The sequence below is a fragment of the Lathamus discolor genome, chromosome Z, assembly GCF_037157495.1.
Source record: "Lathamus discolor isolate bLatDis1 chromosome Z, bLatDis1.hap1, whole genome shotgun sequence".
Taxonomy (NCBI): Eukaryota; Metazoa; Chordata; class Aves; order Psittaciformes; family Psittacidae; genus Lathamus; species Lathamus discolor.
In genome coordinates, this window is record NC_088909.1 from 96,233,577 (window position 1) to 96,253,507 (window position 19,931).

At 41.8% G+C, this 19,931-nt stretch overlaps 1 protein-coding gene across 1 annotated transcript in view; it reads left to right on the forward strand.

The window, feature by feature from the left end:
- The first annotated feature begins 371 nt into the window (after window positions 1-371).
- The window catches only part of PLCXD3 (phosphatidylinositol specific phospholipase C X domain containing 3), a 94,781-nt gene continuing 75,221 nt past the window's right edge, over window positions 372-19,931 (forward strand). Inside the window, exon 1 of the mRNA XM_065662411.1 lies at window positions 372-511. Coding sequence (XP_065518483.1) covers window positions 409-511 — 103 coding nt within the window. The 5' untranslated portion in view covers window positions 372-408. The remainder of the gene's footprint in view (window positions 512-19,931) is intronic.

The following is a 19,931-nucleotide window of genomic DNA, read 5'->3' on the forward strand; positions in this document are numbered from 1 at the left end:
GCCGGGGTGAGGCGCTGGGGCAGACGCAGAGAAGCCCATGCTGCGGGTACGCTGGGCCGGTGCTAATGCGGAGCTCGCCGAGGGCCTGGGCCGGACCCTATTCCTTCCCGCAGCCCGCGGTGTTATCTGAGGCGGGTTCACCCTCGCGAGCACGGCCGCGTCGGCCCCTCTGGCACCCACCGCTGAGGGGAAACGAGGAGACATCGACGGCTTTGAGGGGGTCTCAAGGGGCCTGGCACCGCAGGCGAGCGGCTGGGGACAGCGGGCGCGCTCGGGGAGGCGGGGAGAGTGGGCGCGGGGCGGCGCCGGGGGGCGGAGCTGAACAGGATTTAATGCTGGGACCGGGAGTGGGTCCGGGCGGGTTGGAGCGGGCGGCGGTGTTAGCGGTGCTGGGAGGGAGGTGGTGGCATGGCTTCGTCGCAAGGCAAGTACGATGTGAGGTTTTCCGACTGGATGGCAGCTCTGCCCAGCAGCATCCACCGCATTCCACTCACCAACCTGGCCATCCCTGGTAGGTACTCTCCATTCCCCTCCCTGGCTGTGATGCGTCGAGGGGAGGGGAGCGTAGCGTTCGGCATGTTTCACTGCCAGTGCCGCTGAAAAGGTAGCTGGCGGTCCCCGCGCTGCTTGGGGTGGCTCTGCTCTCCCCTAGAAGTGCCATGTCCCCTGTGCTGTTCCCGGGGGGGGGGGGGCGCGCAGAGGGCAGAGGCGCGGGGCGTGCAGGCAGGACGCGGTTGTGGCGGCCCCGGGCTGTCACCAGCTCGGAGGCGTTGGTGGGCAGCGTGCGCAGGCTGCACCCGCTGCCTCTGAGGGAAAGTAGCTCGTCTCTGTGCCGCTTTCCTGGGGTAGCGGTGCTTGTACAGGACCTCACCCACGGCCACAACGCCGTGTATTCCTCGTTTCCTCATAAACTCGTGCGGCGGGGCCGAGTGGGGTGCGGGGCTGCCGTGCACGCACACGCATAGATGCAGTTTCACTGCTTATAGCCCTCGGAAAACATTCGGACGCGACACTAGTTTAAGTCAGATGAGAAATGGCAGTTCACTGGGCTCTATGAACTCTTTCTTTGCTCTGCTGTCTGCGTTCTCTTGGGTAGGTGTTAACCACACCTGTAGACTTACACAAAATACGTGTCAGAATCCAAACCAGTGATCGATTCAGATGATCCCTGGTTTGAGGGAGCACCTCGTTTTACAACACCTCTTTATCAGCACCCTGTCCCCTCTGAGCTGTCTGACAGCAGTAAGGGAGGTTTCAGAGATGCTCAAGCTGCGATGTCTCTTAATAAGCTCCTTGTGAAAAGTGCTCGCTTCTTGCAAGTTTTGTGTAGCAGCTGCTTGTGTAACAACAGTTTTTATAGCACTAGTTAAAAATAACTTTTTAAGACAATGTAAATGCAACAGCTATTTCCTAGAATGTGTATTCCATAGTTTTGTTTAAAGACAATGCCCTTTTAAAGTCGCTTCTCAGTCTCTTACAATTTCCGCAAACTATGTCTAGTATTTCTGTTGGTTTTTGGTATTGTTGAATATATCTTGTATAAAATTGCATGCCTCTGAGGCATAGAATATAGCATCCATAACTGTTATGTCAAATTACGCTGGAGCTGTAAAGGCTTTTGGTTTGTTAATAACTTTCCGTTAACCCCCAAACTGTGGAATGTTCTTGAAGAAGACGGGCTACAATGGGAAGTGAGTCAGTGATTCATTGGGCCCTTACAGGTTAAATATATTGTGTTAAGAGACTTTTTCTTGGTTTTGAGGAGACCATGATCAAACATGCTTACTTCCAGATGCAAGAAATTGCCTTTGATATGCATTACCTTTAACTGGCTTCCTTGACTGAAGCATCATAAGGCTGTTACTGGTGCATCTGGCTCACCAAGATCTCTTAGTTACTTTCTCATAGCCTCTTTGTAAAATATAGGACAATTTTTCACAATGGATTTTTTTTTTCCCCCAGAGCTTTGGCAGTAAAAATATAAGTTTCCACACTTCATTAACACGTTTAAGTAAAAAACCCAAACAACAACAACCGAAAAACCAACAAAAAATCCCAATACAGCATTAAGCAATGGGCAAGTTCTGTAGCCTGTAAGTGCGAAACCTGACCCCATATATTGGCAGAAGGGTTTTGTTCAGGTAACAGCCATGCACAGGCTTGCTTTTTGTGAAATTAGCAGCAAAACTTCCATGAGGTGAGTGGCACAGTGTTCAGACCTTTGAAATTTGCCCTTCTATTAGTGTAAATTGACACATACCTCTTATCTGCCTTTCTTACTTTTAAAATGCCAGCTTTGGCAAATAGAGCCCTATGGGGAAGGAGGCAATATGTTAAGTATGAATTTGTCAGTCAGAGAGCCTGGCACACAGACTGTACTGTTATCTTCTAACAGTAGATTTAGTATTATATTCAACATACAATGTGGAAATATACAGTATTAGTACTAAGGCAAACATGGGATTGGTTTCATCTTTTAAGAAGAAAAAACCTTTAAGACATTCATAATGCTTATTTGGAGGTTCCTTCCCATATGACCAGAGCTTAATACGTATGTTGTGTGTGTGTGTGTGTGTGATAACTGTTAACATACAACTGCTATTCAAGTAGTTAATGGAAGGAATGTGTAGAATCCAAAACCTCATCTGTCAAATCTTCATAGTTTTAACTTCTGTTTTTCTGTTCTGCAAACTAACATTCATTTGCTAATATATTTGTAGAATTACTGATATATCTTGTGAATTGCATTGTGTTTCCATTGCTGCCTTTCTTTTTTTTTTTTTTTATTTCTTCTTAAAAAAAAAAATAAATAACAGTACATCTTTATTTTTTTCCAGCAGGATATAATCTTCCCTTGCTCTGTAGGAATACTGATTTTGACCTTAATTCAGCAGGATAGAAATCAGTTCTGGAACCAGAGTAACATTCCAATGCTTATGTTGAATAAAACAAACTATTAGCTTGAAAACATTAGAATGAATTTTCCAAATGAATGTATTTTCATTTATCCAATACAGAGAATGTTGATTATACTAAGGGGAAAACATTTTATTAGAAATCATCTGTACATTTCCAATTTTCTAGAAGGAATGTTGGAACTCGATACACTGTGTCGTTTTGCACAGACATGCAGGTAACGTTTCAACTGTCGCAATGAGCAGCACAACCCCCCATAATATTCTATCACTACAGTACTTCAGACAATACTGTTGAAGTTATGTTGTGCTTCTATTATGTTTAAAAACATGACTGATCACACTTTTTTTTCTTTTCTTCTAAGGTCAGTTGTTAAGCTTATGCAGACACAGATTTATACTGTTTATCACCACTTATACTTCCATAGCAAGTACTGGGTTTTGTCAGTATTTCAGGAAATTTATTTGTTTCATTTTCTGCAGTTCAAGCCAGGTTTTCTTGTTTTCATGAGACCAGGAATCCAGTAGATGAGGCAGATGCCTAATGTAACTTGTGCCAGCTTTGTCAATCAGAAACTTTTCAATTTGGATTCCTTCCAAATATGAGGATGATGCGTTATACTATGATATTTTCTTCTTCCATTGTGCTATGTCTGTTTTCCTGTGAACTGCAAATGGCAGACTTTCCTCAAGTGAAATACCAGTAGCAAATTATAGTATACACTATTTGAAAATAAAATAATCTCTGCTTCCAGAAAATATTACTCATATTTAATCTTCTATTTCTATGAGAATTACAGCAACAAAATGAAATACTATTAGGATTTTGGCTCCAAGTATGTCTCCTAGTGTCTGTAAACTGCCTCTTATATTTAAATGTCTGCCTGGCTAAACTTGCAACAGTCTGGCTATGAAGAAGAGAGCTGTGGGGTTTCTGGTTATTTTTTGTTACTGGGAGAGTGGTCTTTTGGTAGTTGGTAAAGTATGATTTTATTCAATGCCTTTGTCCCTTTGACCAGGATAAGAAATAGGGTCTTTTGCAGGTAATGTACACTTTGAGAACTGAAATTTTTGTGCCCCCAAATTGAGGCTAGAAGGTAAGGTATAAAAAGCCTGTGTATTCTGCCCTTCTCAATCCAGGTTGAGGATACGAGCTATGTGCAGTGCTGTAGAAGAGACATCAGTAGGCAGCATTTCCTTATGAATTGTCCCATGTACTGATCAATTAACTTTCTTGATAATCTGTAAACATGTACCTCTTTTTATATCGGTCTGATTTTTTGAACAGATAATGTGTAATTCATGTTGCCTTTTCCCCGGTGTAGTATTCCAAACCTCTGAGAAGTCTGTACAAATAATTTGTGATGGGGGAAAAAAGTATTTTCCTCTTCAAGAAACTAATCCCTCCACCCTAAATGGTGCCAAGATCTGCCATATGAGTAGTCTTGATGAAGGACATGTTTGTCCTTCTTACAGTTTAGATTAAAATCTTCTGAATTAATTTGCCTTGAGAGCATAATTTTGAGAGCTGGGACTCTTCAAACTGTAGTTTCACAGAGGAATTTTTCTCTAAGCAGACAAAATGTTTGGCTTCAGTATGTGCTCTTGTTCACCACGAGCAATACAATTCTCTGTGAAAATTATTTTCAAAGTGATGTCATCTTGGCAGATATGTTTCCTTAAGACGAATGGACAGGACCTGACGGGCTTCCTTGTTTCTCAGAAGAAATATTTTTAGCTATAAAGTTATTCGCCAATCAGCCAGAAAGCAATTACTAGACACAGCAGAGCTAACGATGGCTCATTTTAAAAGAGAAGCTGTTGGCAGGTGGAATTTTAGGGTACCTGTCTTTAGAAAGAGGCTCTAAGACTTGAAATTTGTGTTTCCCACTGTCCCACGCTTTGAAAAGAAAGAGCAAGACCTCATAGAGAATTAGTTTACAAAAAGAGAGTATGCATGTTAAGGTCAAAGATTTATTAACAGATTGAGGTGGTAAGGGGAGACTTGGAGAAAAGCATGCATGTTATCATAGCTGGAATATTTTGGCCATTTTGTGAATGACGGCACTGCTGAGGTAACATAACAGTGCTGTTTCAAATATTTTCAGTCCTTGTCTTCTGTTGTAATACCTTGCAGATGTTCAAATAGTTACTTCTTGGGTGGACATTTGCCATTCTCACCCCTACAGGGAAATTCTTTCATCTTACAAATGGCTAGAAATACATCCTTGTTGGTTGTATAGACATGCAACGTTTTCACTGTTTAAATGTTATGAGGCAGCTCTTTAATTTTGATCTTGAACAGCTCATAAATTGGATGTTTTTAAAGTGAAAAGTGATTGCCTTTAGGAAGCACTTGAGACTGGTTTCTGTCCATCAGCAGTTTACAGAGTACCTCTGCTTCACTTGCTGGGGTCTGATTCTGTACAAAACTAGCTCTGCCTAGAACCATAAACTGATGATGCAGGTAAACTTATAAATAAACCTATAATGCAGATTGCCTATTAGCTTTTTGAAATACATGTGAATATCTGGAAGAATTGCTCCCTTGTCCAGCACACCTTGTACTCTATTTCAGCATTCTTCTACTTGAAGTAAGTACTTTATGCTTTATTTTCTGCTCAGAAAATGAGCAAAGATCTGACCCTAACTTTTTAGATTAGCTCTTTTCCTTATTGACGGCTGTCTTTTTACATCACTTTTATCCACAAAACAGTGCCTCACTAACCCTGCGCATGCCAATATGTCATTTCCAGCCCTTCAGAAATATTTGTTTGATACTGTTTTCTGTGGCATTCATAATTTCTCCTGCCATGACATGTTTTTAACAAGCACATAATGAAGCTGTTTCGCTCCTCACACTGCCGTAAAATTCAAACAGCTAAAACTTTTCAGTTACTTGTCCATCTGTTAAACGGAGTAATTTCAAACTGTTTTTGCTTGGTTTTCCAATAGAAGCTATTTATTTAGTCCAGCAACCTCTGCCCACTCTGTCTTCTGCAGCTTAGCTCCATCAGAGCTGGCTTCTTCTCTGACCTGCCTTGCGTCCCACCACCATGGCAGGTGTGGCAAAGGGATCAGGTTTATCACCATCTGTAATTATTCCTCTCTATCTCGCTGAATTGCTGCTTTGCTTAATCTCCTGGCTGAAAACCTGTTAACTGTTCTGTGTATCCAAACTGCCCTTACCTTCTGACAGTTTTTAACTTCGTGTCTGAAGTTTGCTTTATGTTTGGTGACTTTCTAGTGTTCTTACTGTAGCACAGCTTGTGCTGTGTCTTTCACACAAGGTGATATACTTGCTTTGAAGATGCTCAGACACACTCAATTGTGTAATTAAAAATGCAGGTGTAAAGTAGACAAAGGTGTGAGGACTATAACTTGTAAGCCCCCTAAGAGGGCTATGCAATTTCTTCTACTGCTTAGCACAGATATTAAAATTTTAGCTACTGAATTAGAAATGGATGATATAATTTTAATAAATACTATTCAGATTTAGTAAACAGATTTGTTTAACACAAGTGCTCTTCAAAGAGCAGTTAATTCAAGGGAGAATAACCTCCATGCCCATCTTGTCCTTTCTCCAAAGTAGGTACAAATTATAAGTATTTAATTTGTGAATGTATCTGCTTGTGCAGATACAGTAAAGCCCATGAGACGCTGCAAAGAATATAATTTGAAAGGATGATTTGAAATCTGAAAGTGTTTATTTTAATCTAAACTTTTGCGAAGTTGTATGGTTTTGTGGTTTTGTTTTTTTGTTTTTTTTGTGGTTTTGTTTGTTTGTTTGACTTACTGGAGCATACCTTGGTTTCATCTTATCCATTAGTTTCAATAGCTGTGTAGTATCAACTAGTAACTGTACAGAAATGCTAGAGTAAATCAATATAAACAAATGCAGTGAAACACTTCTTTTCCCTTCTCTAGTAGCCTGCCAGAAATGGAACCACTAGTGATTTCCTCTGGGGGATGTCCATCTGCAAGAAGGGCCAGAAGGAGGATCTGGGGAACTACAAACCTGTCAGGCTGACCTTGGTGCTAGCAAAGGTTATGGAGCAGATCATTCTGAGTATAATCACATGGCACATCCAGGACAGCCAGGTCATTAGGCCCAGCCAATATGGGTTTATGAAAGGCAGGTCCTGCTTAACTAGCTTCATCTCCTTCTGTGACAAGGTGACTACTTAGCTGATGAGGGAAAGGCTGCAGATGTTGTCTACCTAGTCTTTACCACAGTGTCCTACAGCATTCTCCTGGAGAAACTGGCTGCTCATGGCTTGAAAGGGTGTACTGTTCACTGGGTAAAAAAGACTGCCTTGATGGCAGGCCCTAAACTGTGGTGATGAATGGAGTTAAATCCAGCTGAAGGGTGGTCACAGGTGTTCACAGGGCTCAGGAATGAGGTCAGTTCTGTTTAATATCTTTAGCAATGATCTGGATGAGAGGATCAAGTGCACCCTCAGTAGGTTTGCAGATGACACCAAACTGGGCAGGAGTGTTGCTCTGATGGAGGGTAGGAAGGCTCTGCAGAGGGATCTGAACAGACTGGATCCATGGGTTGTGGCCAGCTATATGAGGTTCAAGGCAAAATATTGGGTCCTGCATTTGGGCCATAAGGACCCCATGCAATATTATAGTTTTGGGGCAGAGTGGCTGGAAAGCTGCTCTGTGGAAAAGGACCTGGGGGTGCTGACTGACGGAGCTGAACATGATCCAGCTTGTGCCCAGCCAGCCAAGAAGGTCAACAGCGTCCTGGCCTGTATCAGCAATGGTGTGGCCAGCAGGGCCAGGGCAGTGATCATCCCTCTGCGCTGGGCACTGGTGAGGCTGCACCTCGAGTCCTGTGTTCAGGTGTGAGCCCCTCAGTATGAGACATTGAAGTGCTGGAGTGGGTCCAGAGAAGGGCACTGAAGCTAGTGAAGGGTCTGGAGCACAAGTCTGAGAAGCGGTCAAGGACACTGGGGGTGTTTAGTCTGGAGAAGAATAGTCTTGGAGGGGATCTTATTGTTCTCTACAGCTACCTGTGAGGTGGGGGTCAGTCTCTTCTCACAAGTGATAGAATGAGAGGAAATAGCCTCAAGTTACACCAGGGGAGGTTTAGATTGGATGTTAGGAAAAATTTCTTCACAGAAGGGGTTGTCAAGCATTAGAACAGGCTGCCGAGGGAAGTGGTGGAGTCACCATCCCTGGAGGTATTTAGATGATAAGTAGATGTGGCGCTTAGGGACATGGTTTAGTGGTGAATTTGGCAGTGTTGGGGAATGGTGGGACTCAGTGACCTTAAAGGTATTTTCCATCCTAAATGATTCTACAATTCTGTGGTTTCAGTGATGAATAGTTTGTGTTCTTATTTTCATGTATTTATGCTTCTGATAAAAAAACTGTACCAGTGCTGCATATGTTTGCCCAGCTAGACCACTCAAGGTAATATTTCATATTTTTATAATAAGGGTTCAGTTTCTTTGTTGGATACAGATAGGCAGTAAAGGAATAGTTTGTGCTAAGTGGTTAGTCCCTGCTTCTGGGACTGCTTAGGTGTTACCTGGAGTACAGTGCTCATTTCTGGGCTCCCCAGTACAAGAGAGACAAGGAGCTCCTGGAACAAGTCCGGCAAAAGGCTACTAGAAATAATTTGAGGTTTTTTTAGCCATTTGCCACATGGAAGAACAGATGAATGACAAAAATATAAATTGTAGTTTATTATACCAATAGCACCCCCTCCTTATTGTCATCTGTCTAAGATGCTTCAGGCAGAGCTAAAGATTTTTCTTCCCTTGTAATTTAGTGCTTGGTAGATGGGGACTAAATACAAAAATGTGCTGAGTGCTGCCAGCTCCCTTGGAAGCTGAGGGTTCTCAGCCTTCTGTCAGCTGAGGTCCAAGCATCTAAAGAGAATATTCACTATATTCTATTCACATAATGCTACTGTTTCTACTGTAGCAATATGTCAAAGCCACTTAATGGGTTTTTTTTTTTTTGAGGTGAAATGGAATATATTGTTTTCTCTGTTTGGAAGTACAGATTTGGGGTTTTTCTGTCTATATTAAAACCACTTCATGGTTTTCACTGATCTAATTTATAACAGATCACTAAAATGATTTCAGGTGTTTTGCCATGTTTTAAAACATCTCTGTTCATATAAAATCAAGCTTAATCTTTGCTTCATTTTGTTTCTTATCTGGGTAGCTTGTATACCTCATGCTTAAATACTTCACCTCAATGTTTTAGCTATGAAATAAGATTTTGTAGAACAGCTAGAAGACGAGAAAGGGAAGGGTGACAAAAAATATGTTTTCTTAATTGTTGTCCCAGGCTTTGCTCCCCTTTGTATGTGACACTTGAGGATGTTTCATACGATTTGAGAGGTGACATGCTGCTGCTATGAAAGTGAAAACCTATCCATGAAATTCATTGGCTTATAAATATTGCTTATAATTTTAAAAAGCCAGGATAAAGGCCACTGAGCTAACCTGGCCTTTTAATAAATTCTGTAGTGTTTTGTTTTGTTTTGTTTCTTCAAAACCCAGTAAGATGAATAGTATACTTTATGCATTACCTTATTGTTGTGCTATCATCCACAATCTATTTGTGTTTTAATAGAATTTTTTTATTATTATTTTTTTTAATCTTAAATGTTTGACATGTATTTATACTTTGGCACCTATGTGACTTGGTTTTATCATTATGAAAGGTTGCTAAACTGGGACTTCAGTGAGAATAGGAAGGATGTACAATAGATGAGTTATGTGTACTGCTATGCAATCAAACTGATGGTTTAGGACCTCAAAGTATATTAGTTTAAAATAAGTTCTTTTTGCTAAATCCTTCATTAAAACGGTATCCTTAAAAATACGTGCTTCAAACTAGACAGGATAGTCATACCAAAGCCAAATGAACCAGCATGTGATTGGTCTTATGTCTCACTCAAATGTTTGCCATTATCTGTGAAGCTGCTGTATGACCATGAGGAATAATCCCTGCCATGTTTTCCTCTTTGTAGACTGGGATTGGTAATCTCAAGAAGACCGCTGATACTGAAGCTGGCCTTCTTCTTGGGAGAAGAGCTTGATTAAGAAGCGTGTTGCATGGGTTGTGGAATGTTTCTTTGGCTCCTAGGTGGTACTTTGGGAGAAAGGCTGCAAAGATCACGTGAGCTTTTGGTGGAGTGCTGCTTTCCAGCCATGTGAATGCTATCCAGATGTTGCTTTGTCAGCAGAGGAGATGTTTGAGTAGGTACTAATTCTAGTTGCTAGCAGGGGAATCTTAACTGTAGTGTCGACACTAAGTTCTTGGTTTCCTTTGAGGTTACATCTTTAACAAAACCAGGATTATTCTTTGCTATTGTAAAGTGACTTCAGTTTTGTAGCAGAGACCTGTTGGTACATGGAAAAAAACATAGTGAGGATTAAATGGATCCAGGGTTACACAGTGTGTGAGGAACAATGGTGGTAATTTAAGGATAGGATGAGAAGTGCTGTGCTGAGGGAGATGAAAGGTGTAATTAGTTTTGTGCACTTGGCTCTGGTGTCTACTTTGGCCTGTGTCACGGTAAAGGCCTAAAGATAAGGTGAGAATGAAGAAATATTCCCTCCCACAAGTACCCTTTCATTCTTCTGGTTTCTGGATTTCTTGAGCCGAAAGGTTGCATTCAGATTATTGCTTTGTATAAACCCTGATCGACTGCTTTTCCAGAGACTCTCACGGGAGAGCTGTGTTCCTTAGTCTGTAAATGAGGCTGGAGTAGTGACTTTCTCTGTTCTTCTTGGCTGCTAGAGAATGCAAGGTTTGTGTGTCATGGGCAGAGGACATAAGAGGGTTTGCGACACTGTCTCAGTAATGGGAGAATGTGACTGACACAAGTTCAGGTTCCTGTTTCTGGGACTGCTTAGGTGTTTGACGCTGACTAGGTACTAGTTAGAGCAACAAAATCTGCTCTGTAGGCAGTGGGTGCAGCCTGAACACCTCCTTCCCAACCAAGCATGAACGTTTGTTTTTTGTAGTCTCCTGGAGCCTGTGAATGATGCCCACCACTTCAGAGATGTAGTAGCATGGCTGGAGGATATCCTGTCCATTCTCCCAATGCTTAGTAGTTTCTGACTGTTTAGAATCCATGTAAATAAACAGTTTTTTTTCTGGAAGAAATGTACATCTTTCTGAATCACATACGTTCTGCCAGCTGCTCTAGAGGAACTAATATTTGTGGAGGTTGCTTTCCAGCCCCACATGTTTTTTAAGTAAGTCTTCAGGCAACAATAATCCAGCAGTGTAGTTTTTAGAATTGGAATTCATCATTCTTTGGCATTACTTTCCCAGCAATTTCCAGTGCCAAGAGAGAGAAGACTTCTTAATCTTTAAACCACCTTTCTAGGCTGTCAATTTTTATCAAAATAGTAGGAGGTGATGGTGTTTTGCTGTCTTTTTAATGTTTTTTTTTCATATTTAAATGGTATTCAAAAATGCCAATAAACAAACTTAGTGCCTTAAAAGCAATCTGAGCCTGGAGTACAGTGACTAATTCTGGGCTCTTCTGTACAAGAGAGACAAGGAGCTCCTGGAGTAAGTCCGGTAAAGAGCTACTAGAAATATTAAGAGTCTGGAGCGCCTCTCATATGAGGAAAGGCTGAGGGAGCTGGGCCTCTTCAGCCTAGAGAAGAGAAGGCTCATGGGGATCTGATCAATGTATGTGAATATCTGAAGGGAGGACATCAAGAGGATGGAGCCAGGCTTTTCTCAGTGGTGCCATGTGGTAGGACAAGAGGCAACAGGCATAAACTAAACCACAGGAAGTTCAGCCTGAACCTGAGAAAGAACTTCTTCACTATGAGAGTATCTGAGAATTTGAATGTTGGCCAGAGAGGCTGTGGAATCTCCTTCCCTGAAGATGTTCAAGACCTCTCTGAACATAGCCTCGAGTAACATGGTCTAAATGACCTTGCTTGAGCAGGGTGTGGTTGCTTGCTTGGACTAAATGACCCCTCATAGTCCTTTCCAACCTCAACCATTCTCCAAGTGAGAGAAATCACCCTTTTCTTTCAAAATTGCTATTGTCTGCAAGAGCATCCTGCTCCTAGAACACAGAAGACAGGAAGCTGAATGTAATCTCTTCCATGTCTCGCTTTCCTTCAGGTGTGATTTCAACTCTGTCTTAAGTATGAGGTACCAGACAGAAATATAAATAGAGAATACATAAAGCCAATAGAATACTAAGAAGTATTCTTTTAATGTGGAAGTCACATTAAAAACTGCAGATATGCTAGTGATTATGTCTTTGACAATAACGTGTGAGCACTGTTTTAATCTTTTCTTCTAGAGAAATCTGGAAAGATTGAGGGGGGAGGAAACATTTTGCTTCAAGTAAGCTTTTTGCATGAGTTTAACCCAGTTCACAGTTAAGTTTGGGTGGGTTTTTTATTTGGATTGATTTTAAACAGTTTATTTTTTCACTTTGAAGATGGATTATTTTTTCTTTCACGTAGCTCTGTAGTGGAAGCACCATAAGCTTGCACTCATCCTTCTGACAAGTGAGTTGCATTGGGTATTTTAGAGGGCCACATTGAAGTCCGTCATTCTATCACCATTGCTTTCTTCAGCTGATCAGAGCAATTTATTCATCAAGACCTAACCCAAGACAGACTCAATTCCAAAATCACAAGATTTACGATTTAGCCTTATGAAAAACAATCCATTGTCTTTGATATAAATTAGGGAAAAACTAGAGAAAAGCATGATTTTGGATTTCACCTGTTGCAGATCGAAGTCAACTGACACTGTGACTAATAGCACTGGATCAGGCTTTTAGTTTGTTATTGTAGTGAGCTAGGGAACATACAAAAGAGGAGGAAAAGCGTATAATCTTTTTTTGAGGCAGTGCACTACTGAAATACCACTAAGTAATATTTTGATTTTGGGTTGCATTTTTATGATACTGAAGCCAGTTGGCCTTTCATAACTTGCTGTCTTTTACTGTAAAATTAAGAAAATGAGTCTTTCAAATGTGTTAACATCTATTTATAATAATATGGCTTAGTATTTAGGTAGAAGTATTTCAAAACCAAGCTAGTTTATTTTCAAGGTCTTATATCTTTTAAGACATTCTGAAGAACTCTTCAGAAGAAACTGAAGTCTGGAAAACTCGTGTGACAAGTGAAGGTTGTAATTTCTGGTTTTAATCTCAGTTCAAATGTAGCAATCTATTCCTGGAATTACTATGGAATTGAGCTGTGCGTAGAATCAGAAAACACTCTTAAAGAAAAGGCTTAAAAATGTCTGCTGTTTGAGGCCATGAATAGTTGTTTCATTACAGCAGTATCAGTCCATTTTCTGAATATCACTATTGAACAGCTTCTCACAGAAGACCAATCCTCTTGCTTCGGTCTCTGTTCTTGTCTGGATTTTCATGTCATGTTGCTAACTGTGGGGTAGTTTGAAAACAAGTAGCTCAAATAATATTGAGGTGCAAGGTGAGAACAAAGAGCAGCTGTCAGAAACACTGAGTGGACTTGCGTATCACTTTAAAGCTTAGGATTTATAGAATTTTTGATGCCTGGTCTGGGTGCTGAGAAGTACAGCTGGAGATCCTTGAGAGATCATGCAAGTAACCAGATAGGGTGACTTTGATATTAGCCCAGACCACGTGCAGCAGACACGTCTCCATATCAGTGTGTAAAATGGTCAGTGATATGGCTGTTTTATGACAGGCCTCCTGGCTTTTGCTGGTGCTTGCAGAGGGAGATATGAGATCAGATTCAGTAAAGTGACTTAGAGCCAAAGACATGTACGTAAAGCTTGTCTAAGAGAAATAGTCAGAGTATGGAAAGTAGCACATCATTTAACCACCTCCATAGCCTCTGTCCTAAACACAAATTGTAAACAAGTCATAGTCTTTATTATGACAGGATGCATTCCATGTTTCATGGACCAGAAAACTAAATGGCTTGCTTAAAATGGGGGAGGCAGAGGCAGGAGTATGAAGTAAACCTGTGCTTTATAGGTCTTAATTTAGTGACAAAGAACCAGTGTGGGATTTGTTTCCTGAAGTGGAGATCATTGAGCCAGTTCCATACCACCATAATCTTTAATATATGCTAACTGGCAGCAGGGAAAAGGTGTGAGACCCAGAAGTCTCCTTTAGCACAGTCTGAAAGCTTGAAGGCACTGGTAGTTTCATACATTCACCCAAAATCATGCAAGACTGAGAATAAGGTAAGTTAAAAGGGGAATATATGCACTGAGGTCTGCGGAGGTGAGTACAAGCCGTTTAGGATACTACCCTAAACTTTTGCCTGCGGATTAGGGGGTGAGTGCTGCCAGATTTAGCTCCATCTCTTTGCAAAACATTGCTTCAGAAAGCATCTAGAGTGCAGCCCAAGAGTGGTTTCCTAACATATTTGACTTCTAAGGCTTGAACAAAAGTGAAGGAAAATGGGTGTGCAGAAGAAGTGGGCATAGATATTACACTGCTTTTGGGAAAATAAGTTAAAATAGCAAAACCCACATTTTTCTACTAAGTAAGAGGATCTATGCACGCACTTTACCAGCTGCTAATTTTATCTATAGGCTCTGAAAAGACTGCTTTACTTCTGTTGTTCTGATGTAAGTTCTGAAAGCATGTATCTCTGTGATACCCCTATCTATTAAATTTTGACCTCAAGACCTCTCAAGGAGGGAAATAACTCCTCAAAGGAAAGAGGAAAGAATTGTCTTTATACCATTGCAGCCGTGACGTTTCTTAAAAAAACATATGTGAAAGTAACAGAATTTGCGTTGGAGAAGTTTAAATAAAAGGGATGATAAACCATGCAGAAAAAAAGGTTTCTGTGAGCTACCAGCAGAATGGGGCTGTGTTGTGACTATTCAGCTCTGAGCTACTTTGCAGTATTGTAATTTTCCATGAGTGCCAAGCTAGAGTATTTAAAGTGAAAACTGTTGATGAAAGACTTTTAGGGCACCAAATTTGAATCAAGATATGGAGCTGCTGAGGGCCTAAAATGATGTTTGCCAGTAGGCCTGTGCCTGCTGTTACATGTTTCTTGCTGCTCTCTTTCATGGTGAATTCAAGTTGACTTCAGAGAAATAAGCTGATGAATTACTTTGCAAAACCATGGGTTAAAATTAGTTTACTATTGTCCTGTTGGGTACGATACTTGCTAAAGAAAAAAAGAACTTGGTAGTAGTGCTTGCGTCCAATCAATCTCAATGAATATCAGGTGGAGACAGACTTGAATTGATAAAACTGGATTCCTGGCAGGGGTTTTTTCAGTGCGGGGGACTGGAGCACCTCCCGTATGAAGACAGGCTAAGAAAGTTGGGGCTGTTCAGCCTGGAGAAGAGAAGGCTGAGTGGAGACCTCAGAGCAGCCTTCCAGTATCTGAAGGGGGCCTCTAGGGATGCTGGGGAGGGACTCTTCATTAGGGACTGTAGTGACAGGACAAGGGGTAATGGGTTAAAACTTAAACAGGGGACGTTTTAGATTGGATATAAGGAGGAAATTCTGTAATGTGAGGGTGGTGAGGCACTGGAATGGGTTGCTCAGGGAAGTTGTGAATGCTCCATCCCTGTTGGTGATCAAGGTCAGGTTGGACAAAGCCGTGGGTGGCATGGTTTAGAGTGAGGTGTCTCTGCCCATGGCAAGGGGATGGGAACTGGATGATCTTAAGGTCCTTTCCAACCCTAACTATTCTATGATTCTATGATTCTATGATGGGGCTACGGAACTGGTGGACAGGGGTAGAACAGATGATGTCATCTACCTGGACTTGTGCAAAGTGTTTGATAGTGTCCTGCACTACGTCCTTCTCTCTAAATTGGAGAGACATCAATGATAGGTGGACCACTCGGTGGATAAAGAACTGGATGGATGGCCGCACACAAAGAGTTGTGGTCAATGGCTCAATGTCCAGCTGGAGACCAGTAACAAGCGGTGTCCCCCGGGGATCGGTGTTGGGACCGGTCTTGTTTGACATCTTTCTCAGTGACATGGACAGTGGGATTGAGTGCGCCCTCAGCAAGTTTGCCGATGACACCAACCTGTGCGGTTCACTTGATATGCTGGAGGGAAGGGATGCCATCCAGAGGGACCTTGACACGCTTGTGAGGTGGGCTGATGCCAACCTTATGAAGTTCAACCATGACAAGTGCAAGGTCCTACACCTGGGTCGGATCAATCCCAGGCACAGCTACAGGTTGGGCAGAGAAAAGATTCAGAGCAGCCCTGCGGAGAAGGACTTGGGTGTGTTGGTCGATCAGAAAATAAACATGAGGCAGCTTCAGTGTGCGCTTGCAGCCCAGAAAGCCAACCGTATCCTGGGCCGCATCAAAAGGAGTGTGACCAGCAGGTCGAAGGAGGTGATCCTGCCCCTCTACTCTGCTCTCATGAGACCTCACCTGGAGTATTGTGTGCAGTTCTGGTGTCCTCAACATAAAAAGGACATGGAACTGTTGGAACAAGTCCAGAGGAGGGCCACGAGGATGATCAGGGGACTGGAGCACCTCCCATATGAAGACAGGCTGAGAAAGTTGGGGCTGTTCAGCCTGGAGAAGAGAAGGCTGCGTGGAGACCTCAGGGCAGCTTCCAGTATGTGAAGGGCACCTACAAGGATGCTGGGGAGGGACTCTTCGTCAGGGACTGTAGTGACAGGACAAGGGGCAATGTGTTAAAAAACAGGGGAGGTTTAGATTGGATATAAGGGAGAAGTTGCTTACTGTTAGGGTGGTGAGGCACTGGAATGGGTTGCTCAGGGAAGTTGTGATTGCTCCATCCCTGTCAGTGTTCAAGGCCAGATCGGACAGAGCCTTGTGTGGGATGGTTTAGTGTGAGGTGTCCCTGCCCATGGCAGGTGGGTTGGAGCTAGATGATCTTGAGGTCCTTTCCAACCCTAACTATTCTATGATACTATGATTAACAACCTAGATGAGAACCAGCTCATTATGGAAATAAGTGGGTAATAACAATTGAAAGGAACATACGAGGAAAACAGCTCATATTGCACCCCAGTAACTTCATTTGGATAAAAATAAACTGACAGGCTGGGGCTGAACTGTAGAAATACTCAACAGGCAGCTGTTTTTTTCAGAAGGAGGGTTTAAAATATGATAATTCAGGAGGAGACCTGGAGGGTAACAGTGGCTGGGATTTTGACAGATAAGGCAGCTGGGAAGAAAACACCACTGCATGCTTCAGCCACATGCTCTGAAGCACAGTGTGTAGCATGGAGATGGTAGTCTGGTGTGGGTGTAAATGAGGTATGGTATTCATTGTTACTGGAAATACAGGCAGAAATAGAAGCTAGAAGTGAAGTACAAAGCCCTTTGAGGTAGTATGTCAGTGTGAGGAGTAGTGAAGCAGGAAATCAGGCTGAGATCAGCATGAGGTTATAGCAACTGGAAAAAAAGTATTGATGGTGGATTAACTTTACATGTGATTTAAAAAAAAAATGGTATGAATCCTTTGAGCTCCTTTAGTCATGGATTGAAAAGAGTGCCTCAATGTAAAACAAAAAGTTACCACATTACCAGGTGGGTGTCCTGCCTGACCTCAGAAACCTTCTCTTCCCGTCCTATACTCATCTTCGGTAAACTTAAGTTGAAATGTATTTTTCAACCAGCCTTAGTTGTAGTAATGAGCAATAAATCACAGTAGTTCATGTGTAAAAACTTGATGGCTTCTGGCGGATGAAGCTTATGCAATCTTCTTGAAGCTGCAGCTTGGCATATCTTCACCATCACCTATAACTATCTTCTAATCTTCCTTTTCTTCCAGCAGCTTTAATGGTCAGGCCTCTTGAAGAAGTTACTCTGCATGTGGATAACATCAGATGGATTACATGATCATCAGCTGTGCAGGTGACTTTCTGCTGCAGGTTGACAGCATGTCAGTGTTGGCTTACTCATGAGGGAGCCTTACACGAACACTTCTAGAAACACAAGGAAATTAATCTTAAGAGATGAAAAATGTTTATCCATGTCTTATTGATTTCTCTTCAATTGAGATCACCTTCTATCAAAAAATACTTAGGAGAAGTAGCGTAGAGAGTAGCAATTGAGATGCTTTTATAGTTCTTCACTAGACAGCAAATCCAGAGAGTTTGCTGCTGGGGCAAACTGTGGGTGAGTTACTGGAACAGTTGCTTTGTAAAAATTGACACTGCTAATATCTAGGTAAGGTTTTTTTGCCATGCTGTAAAAAAAAAGTCTGGGCAAGTACTGGAGGAGTGGATTTTCCTGCACGGCTCAACCTGCTCTCTGAGCTCTTCTCTGCAGGGGCTTCTTAAACTCAGCCAAAATGCAGTGCTCCTTTTCAGTGACTTTTTAGTTTTGTGCTGAGAAGCTCCATCTGAGTAAAGAGACGGAGCTGAGAGCTCCATCTGTGACCTTGGAGCCTCTCTCTAGACAGCTGTGTGTGGCAGAGCCTAGCCAATTGAATTACAGCCTGGTAATTATGCAGAGATCGCTCCTTATAATGAAGCAAATTCTGGATAATTTTCTCTTCCCAGTGAGGTTTTTGTGTGAACAAACCCACTGGCAGGATTGCTTACACCTTAAGAAACCTTTTACAAGCTGGAGGATGACAACCACAGTTTAGCCTTAAGTAGTCATGGGTGTAATTCAGAGGGTAATGAAATTCATGCCTTAATGCTTTGTTTGAGTCAAAGCACATTCTGTCTTAGAAAAAAATCTAAAGCAGGAAGCTGTGAGAAAATATATTAACAGTTAAATACAATATTACTTTCCAAGGTACAGTAATACTTTGAAGTTAGCTTTCCCTGAGCCATGGAGACAGACCTGACCAAATACTGTACCAGGGTAGTTCCTTGATAGCAATGCTGCCTTCAGCTTGCTTCCTATCAGTCTCAAGCTAGGTAGACTGAACCGTTATTTTTGGCTTGTGCCTACACTGTCCTTACTGCTCTACCAGCATTTCAGCCTTAACCACATGGAATAATGTCTTCAAGATCCAGGCACAGAGAACATTTGGCTTCTCCATGTGTGGTTCTGGGGCACTTGGCATGTGCCATGTTGAAAAAATACTTCCATAAAATGAAGGCAAACTGGAGGTTTGGTGATGTGGAAAAAAATGAGTAGTGTCTCCTGTATGAAGCTTATCTTGTAGACATATATACTTTAAAAGAATTCGTGTTAGTTTTAATTTACATAGTTCCTGAATGTCTATGTTCAGATGCTGTGATGCCTAGTAAGGAGTCCACGTTATATCAAATTACCTTCTTCTCCTTTAGAAAGTAAAGCTAATTTTCTGAGCTGTCCCTGTATCTGCAAAGGAAAGAAAGAACTAAGCCAAACCCCACGCAATTACTACAGTATCTATTATTCTGTTCATACTATTTGAACAGTCCTTCCTAATATGCTTTGAGGTACCCTATGAAGATTCTCTTTTTATCCTCATAAAGATACTATGCCTTTCAAAGAGTATTTGAGGTTCGGGTATGCAGCAGTGTTGTTCTCTACAGAAGTGTGTTTCTGTCTGTGCTGTGCTACATAATCATAATTCTCTGGTTGCTTAAGAAAAGGGTATTGCTGTATAATATATTGGAGTAGGAGGTAAAAGCCTCAAGAAAAGTACATGGTGAGGAATCCCTTACCTCACCCAAAGGGAGGACAGGGAAACTGGTGATAGCGGGAGAAGAGGCTGAAATCTTTGCTGCTTCTGTACATTTCAGTCTCAGTATCCTTGGGGTCATTTGAAGATGATGTCCCATAGATCATTCCATGAGCTGCCCTTTTAAAGCTTTTAATGATGCATTTTATTCTGACACTAGAAATTATGAAATCCTGAGGAGACCATTTGCTACATCAACACCATGAAGAAGATTGGTGTTAGAGACCTGTGAGATTCATATTTCTGATGGAACTGTCTCTTCCTACATGGTATGAAAATGTTTCTGATTAAATGCTTCTGAGTCTGATTAAAGAATATGAGCAATGTTTCTTCAGGATGGCTCTCAGGTAGCAACATAGCTATCACAGCATGCTCTAGGGGTAGTCAGAAGTGAAATATAAGTG